General features: G+C 39.1%; 1 protein-coding gene across 1 annotated transcript; it reads left to right on the plus strand.

Annotated features, from left to right (window-relative positions):
• The first annotated feature begins 612 nt into the window (after window positions 1–612).
• On the plus strand, window positions 613–3,090 carry LOC128222366 (baculoviral IAP repeat-containing protein 7-B-like). The gene is made up of 2 exons (XM_052931344.1): window positions 613–1,174; window positions 1,380–3,090. The coding sequence occupies exons 1-2, from the start codon at window positions 616–618 to the stop codon at window positions 2,276–2,278; spliced, it is 1,458 nt and encodes a 485-aa protein (XP_052787304.1). The 5' UTR covers window positions 613–615; the 3' UTR covers window positions 2,279–3,090.
• Window positions 3,091–7,745: the final 4,655 nt, after the last annotated feature.

The following is a 7,745-nucleotide window of genomic DNA, read 5'->3' on the forward strand; positions in this document are numbered from 1 at the left end:
ATTGTTAACGACTGTCGAATATTTACGTTAAAGTAAAAATGCGGTATATACGCACGTATTGGATAGTAAATAAACTATTTTTATATCTAGATATAGGACAGTCACGTGCGCAATGTCTCACACTTAAAGACACTCTCTTACAGATTTGATGTTGGCAACATTTTTCTTAATAAAAAAGACGAACAAAATAGCATATTGTATTTTTATTATAGATTTGAATTGATTACATATGTACTATACATAATAGGGTTTTTTGCTAATGTTGTAATAACTAGTGGCCAGACTAATTTGTTAATTTTCATCGTACATGTGTGATATTAATTAATTCTTTATTTATATAGTTTCAAACAACTTTCGGATAAAACATGTTCATGTACAATAGACCTGTTATTTTAACATCAGATGGCGAATTATAATTGTCAACAAAATATTTCCACTTTAAAAATTCTGACCGTGTGAGAGAGTTCCTTTAAAAGTTATTTTTGGAATGACCTCACGGTTTAATAGTATTTATAGAGGGGGCGGGTATATATAGAGAGCGGTGTCGACATCAATATGTCATAAAATACGCAACCTTAGCATAACTTGCAGGATTTTTTTTTAAAAGTAATTAAAATGGCGCTTAGACAGTATATTAACGATTTACTTGAACAACCAAACGAGAACCTTGAAATAATGAAACATGAATGGGCTCGTTTCAGGTCGTTCGAAAATTTCCCCATGGCCTCTTCAATGAGTCCATTGAAATTAGCTCAAAGTGGATTTTATTATTTAGGTCATGGGGAAGAGGTTAAATGTGCTTTTTGTGGTCTTACCCTATCTGCTACACAGAGACATGTATCGATTCATGAAACTCACAACCGCTTGAGCCCTGGTTGCAGGTTTGTAAACGGTCAAACGTTCTCAAACGTCCCGATTTTGCACGGCGAGCCTGAGAATCCTGCTACAGAGGTAAGCCATTCTTGTACACAGGAGTCTCAGGCGGCAAGGGACACAACCAGCGGCCACAGCAGTGGAGCCTTGGATCCGACAGCAGAACGGTACTCATTTACAAATATGAGCAAATACACGCAGTACGCTTCGAGGGAGGCTCGTATATTGACCTTTCAGCTTTGGGGGTACAACCCCATTGTGACCCCAGATGATCTCGCAGATGCGGGCCTTTTTCATACAGGTATGTAACAAGCGGGCCTTTTTCATACAGGTATGTAACACGATTTAACGCAACTTTTTTTTATTTAAGATGTATACTCCAATATACACATGTATTTATTGTCGCCAAATTGCTGAATGTGCATAATATATCAATATTACCGGCTCTTTTTAGAACTGTTAGTTTTAAGAATCATAATACATTTCGGCTGTAACATGAATTTCAGGCGAAGATGACTGTGTCCGATGCTATCATTGCGGTGGAGGAATGAAGAACTGGGAACCCGGGGACCATCCTCTCACTGAGCATGCGAACTGGTTTCCACACTGTGAGTTTATCAAGATGAAATCAGCAGCTTTAGCGAGATCTGGTGGCCAAAATGGGTCATCGTCAGATGCCGATGAAACCCGACATCAAAAAGCAAGCACAAGCGAATGCCTTAGAACATCTGACAGACACAACAACACACGGCTTGAACAACACAGCAACACACGGTCTGAACAACACAACAACCCACGGTCTGACCAATACAGCAACATACTTTCTGAACAACACAGCAACACACAATCTGAACACCGCAACCCACGGTCTGAACATCACAGCAGCCCACGGCCTGAACATCACAGCAACCCACGGTCTGAACATCACAGCAGCCCACAGCCTGAACATCACAGCAACCAACGGTCTGAACATCACAGCAGCCCACGGCCTGAACATCACAACAACCCACGGTCTGAACATCACAGCAACCTACGGTCTGAACAACACAGCAACCTACGGTCTGAACATCACAACAACACACCGTCTGAACACAACGACAGCAGACTGTATGAACTGAACGAAATCACACGATCTGAACTCAACAGCTCCCAGTCTGATCACAACAACACACAATCTGAACAGGCTTCAACTAGGAATAAGAAACCATGCCATAGAGGAGTGCAGAAAGAGAACGATGCGTTGAAGCAACAGATGATGTGTAAAATATGTATGGACAAAGATGCCACAATAGTGTTCTTGCCCTGTGGGCACATGGTGGCCTGTGTGGACTGTGCACATGCTCTAAGAAAATGCCCCATTTGTAGACATGTTATTAAAGGGGCTGTTAGAGCATTTAAAACTTGATATGTGTGATAAGTGTTATATTTTATAGTGTTATATAATTTTGGTACAATATCAATTTGATCATTGAATTTTGATCATTGCAATAGATGCAAAAGTGCAATACATTTACTCGTACGTGTATTATACTTGAGTTTGAACTCATACAGAGCTTCATTTAATACATCCAATGATGCTTTAACTGAATTCAAATCGTTATGTTCAATTTCAAGAAATATGTATATTTGCCAATTTAACACCTATGCTCAAGCTATCACGGTGTTGGAAACAGGTGAAGAATGATGATAATATCATTTAAACCCATTAGTTAGTCTTGTAGGCAGGGGATGTAATGTGTCATAAGGTGTCCAATACACGAGTCGTTTGGCTTACGCTGATCCAGTCTTACTTTGGTATCTCTCGAAAAGGTTTGTGTATGAGAAAAACAATATGTAAAAACGATATATAAACGAAACCACAAACAAGAAATTGTGTTCCCGAAAGGACTAAATTAAACCTTATAACGTCTGGAACTAATTTACTATCTGCAAAAACTTTATCTATAATGAATCTCCGTTCATTTATCGATAAACAGCAAGCTTATTTGTGGATCGATTACCTTAAATGCCGAAGTAGCCAATTTGTCACAATAACGCATTTTCAGAATCCACTTGATTTGGCATTGTTTGATCGATTACCTTATCGTAATTTAAGCTTTAAATGTTGATTTTATCTTGTAATTTAAATTTCCTGAAGGCCATCCGGGGAGAATGACATCCATTTTAAAATCTATGACACATTTTACCGATATAGTTGAAGAAAATAATGCAAAAAAGATGAACAATAAACTGAATTTTAAACGAAGTTTTGATTTTTTTTTATATTACACATAAACCAAGTAGGATAATAGACATAAAGGCGAGTGGAAATCGGAAATGAGGTGGATGGAGGGAGAATAGACATAATGGGGAGTGGAGAGAGGATCAGGAGGAGAGATAAGAGGGAGAATAGACATAATGGGGGGCGGAGAGAGGATAAGGAGGAGAGATAGAGGGAGAATAGACATAATGGGGAGTGGAGATAGGATAAGGTGGAGAGATAGAGGGAGAATAGACATAATGGGGTTGGAGAGAGGGGGTGAAGAGGTAAGAGAGAGAATATACATATGGGTGAGTGGAGAGAGGGAGTGAGGAGGTAAGAAAGAGGGAAAATAGACATAAGGGTGAGTGGAGAGAGGAAGTGAGGAGGTAAGAAAGAGGGAAAATAGACATAAGGGTGAGTGGAGAGAGGGAGTGAGGAGGTAATAAAGAGGGAAAATAGACATAAGGGGGAGAGGAAAGGGAGGGTGAGGAGGGAAATAGACATGAGGGGAGTTAATAGAGGGGATACGGAGGAAAGGCAGAGGGATGATAGACATAAAGGGGAGTGGAGAGAAGGGGTGAGGAGGTAAGAAAGAGGGAGAATAGACATAAGGGTGAGTGGAGAGAGGGAGTGAGGAGGTAATAAAGAGGGAAAATAGACATAAGGGGGAGAGGAAATGGAGGGTGAGGAGGGAAATAGACATAAGGAGAGTGAATAGAGGGGATAAGGAGGAAAGGAAGAGGGAGAATAGCCATAAAGGGGAGTGAAGAGAGGGGATAAGGAGGAGAGAAAGATGGATTATAGACATTAAGGGGAGAGGAGTGAGGGGATAAGAAGGAGAGAAAGAAGGATAATATACTTAAAGGGGAATGGAGAGAGGGGATACTGAGGAAAGTAAGGGGGAGAATATACATAAGGGGGGAGTGGAAAGGGAGGGTGATGATGATGATGAGGGAAATAGACATAAGGGGGAGTGGAGAGAGGGGGTGAGGAGGAAAGAAAGAGGGAGAATAGCCATAAGGGGGGGGGGGGGGGGGTGAGAGAGAGGGGGTGGAGGAAGTAAGAAAGAGAGTAATAGACATAATGCGGAGTGAAGAGAGGTGTTATGAGTTAAGAAAGAGGTTGAATAGACATAAGGGAGAATGGAAGGGAGGGTGAGGAGGAAAAAGAGGGAAATATACATAACGGAGAGTGGAGAGGGGATAAGGAGGAGAGATAGAAGGAGAATATACATAAGGATTGGTGGGGACGGAGTATGAGGAGAAGAGAAATGGGGAAATAGACATAAGGGGGAATGGTGAGGGAGGGTGCGGAGGCGAGAAAGAGGGAGAATATGCGTAAGGAGGAGTGGAGAGGGAGGGTGGGCAGAAAGAAAGAGGGAGAATTAACATAAAGTGAATTGGAGAGATTGGTTGAGGAGAAAAAAATAGGAACAATAGACATAAAGGGGAGTGTAGAGGAGGCGGGGGAGGTTAAGGAGGAAAGAAGAAGGGAAACCAGGCATAAAGGGGAGTGGAGAGAGGGGGTTAGGAGGTAAGAAAGAGTGAGAATAGACATAAGGGGAAGTGGAGAGGGCGGGTGAGGAGGCGAGAAAGTGAGTAATATATATATAAGGCGTAGTGGAGAGGGAGGGTGAGGAGGTGAGAAAGAGGAATAATAGACATTAGGGAGAATGGAGAGGTGGGTGTGATGAGAAAGAAAGAGAGGGTGAAAATGGGACATAAGAAGTGAAAGAGAGACAAAAGATACAAAGGGGAGCGGAAATGTGGGGGAGAGTAGGTGATGAGGCATTATTTGGGAGTGGAAGGCTGGGTAGATAGAGTAAGAGGGAAATGCATAATCGGGGAATTGAAAGGTAAGGAGAGTAACAGGGAGAAGAGACATAAAGGGGGATTGAAAGCATGATGGGTTAGGCGAGACACTGTGAGATACATATATGGCAATGCAAGGCTGGAGGAGTAAATGCTCGAAGAGACACAAAAGGGAGTTGAAGAGCGAGGCGAGAATGAGTGAGAATGCATAATTGGTGAGTGAAGAGAGAGGATGAGAAGAGAAAGAGGGAAAAATAACATTAAGGGGGTGTGAAGGGGGAGGATGTGGAGAGAAAGTGAGGGAACAGACATAACAGGTGATTAGATCGGTAAGATTAGAGTAGAAATAGGGAAAAGAAGCTTGCATGCAAGGAGAGAGTGCGAGAGAATAGACATAAGGGGCAACGAGTGATGGACTGAGTAAGAGGGAGAAGAAACATAAGGTGAGTTGAAAACGAAGGAGTGTTTGGGGGGGGGGGGGGTAGAGAACGAAAGGGAGGGTGGGGAGAAAAAGAGAAAAAAAGCAAGAAGGACAGACATTACATTGGGGAAAAATAAAGCCATATGTTAACAAAGGCTTTATCAGTTTATCAAACAGCGATTCCATTTATTTTTACAAATCATTATCTGTGCTACATTTTTTATTAACACTAAGATTCCAACTATTTCAGGAATCTTCCAACAAGAAGTAATGAAACTCACTTTCAGATCCTGATAAAATATCACTTTCATTAATAGCTTCAAATAAACTGGTTTTATTCAACGACTCTAAGGTCCTTTACCATGAAATTACCTTCCATATAAAATAGATACATGCAAAATAAGGAAGATGAAAGTGGAAATCATTACTTCACCTAGTTGTATTCTATACCCGTTCAACTAAACATCATAAAACATGCACATCTAAAATAGAAGTTTCCTGTAACACCGAGTTTGTTTAACTTTACCCATATGTTATATTTTACAAAATATATAATGCTTTTGTGTAAAGCCACTTAAAGCTGCAACTAGCATTATCTCACGGTATAACAACGCTGTAGTAAGCCATTTCATACAAGTATAGTATCTATAGCTCCAGTTTGCTAAATTTAAATATATAAAAAAATAAAGAATTAAAATATATCTTCTATATCATTACCAACATTTTGTAACAATTTTAATTAAAAAAATATTCCTCTATAATTAGTATTAATTACTAATAATGTCAACATCACTCTTTTATTGCAGTGAAACTACATGTATAAAGCTTTCAGGCCACTCTTCTGGGATATATTTAATCAAACATTGTGTGTAAAGGTGTACAAAATATTGACCAAAATTGTCCTCACACAATTCGATATTTCAAGAACTCATCTTATAGTAAGGCATACCCATCAAACTTTCCACAACGTAACTGTCAAAGCTTTTAAAATGTCACTCACTCACACACACATGAACACACACAAGCAAGCAGACACATACGTACACATACGGACACATTCATGCACGCACGCACGTACACACACGAACGCACGCACGCAAGCATGTGCAATTAAAGAGTTTGGATAATTAGACGTTTGAAAAAATAACCAAACGTTCATTTCTGTGAACTTTGAAGTAAAATGTTTAATTGTATTTTTTTTACATTTTTTTCCAACTCATGCTTTGACCGTTGTTTTTCTATAATTCTTGTCCGGAACATTTCTATAAGAATTTAAATGTCTGTAAAATTAAACTTTTAACAGGTCTTTCGTCAAACCCAATTTCACGTACAGGAGAAAGCGAAATAACTGCGCAAGCCTAATTCATTTGAATTCATCGGGGATTACTTCCCTTAAGTTTTTAGTCTGTACGAGTTTTAAGAAAATAACTTTATAAAGTAGCAACAAATTTAAGAGTTTAGTAACTTTCAGTGTTTTAAGTACATGTTATCTCGTGCGACCCGCATCCTCTTAGGTGAATGGACAACATAACAATTACTTATATAGCTTTACACCTTTAAATTTACCAAGGCCATCTAACAGTCTGGACACATCGTGTGGTTTGGGACGTCACCGTGACTTGGTTATTGCAAGAAGTAAAAATACATGTTTGTTATTTTCATATCAATACTTACAAAACATAGCGCAGGCTTAGGAAAAAATGTACACTATACTCGGTTACTGAGCGATATGTAGACTATTTTATATTTTTATCAAGGAAACGTGGGCAAATGCTCAGAATGTATGACATATTGTTTGTCATTGCAAAAAGCAAAGTATTTTTCTTGTCTAAAAATATGTTAGTATGTATATTTACCATGTTTGCCTATCAAACGGAAGTTCCGGAATGCATATTCTATCCCGACAGGGTTTTTATATTCCTACAAATGAGGCTCAATTTCTATAGAACTATGCAGTGTTTGTACTTTGTTATTACGAAAAGCAAAACGTATTAAGTTATAGTAAACAGTAGTTTGTGAAGTTACAATGGCCAACCTCTGTCCTTCTTGCCATGGGCCCAATTGAAAAATGATTTCCAATAAATGTTTGCAAAGACAGAAAATATGATCATCGGTTGTGTTTTACATCAATTTATATACTTCTGCATGTATATATAAATACTACAATCATACTACTTAGTATGTAACTAAATTTATTTCTCTGGAAACTCATCACAACAACACGTTACGTGTTCTTTATTAGTTTGTCGTGTATCAATTCAAAACCCTGAAAAATATTCGAATGCAACTTGAAACTCATGTTCATTTAAGTGATAGCTGTGATCCCTTCTTGTTCAATACCAAACTTGATTAGATGCATATTGATTATACAAGAGCTTGTATTCTGCAAGCGTAAGTC

The sequence above is a fragment of the Mya arenaria genome, chromosome 2, assembly GCF_026914265.1.
Source record: "Mya arenaria isolate MELC-2E11 chromosome 2, ASM2691426v1".
Taxonomy (NCBI): Eukaryota; Metazoa; Mollusca; class Bivalvia; order Myida; family Myidae; genus Mya; species Mya arenaria.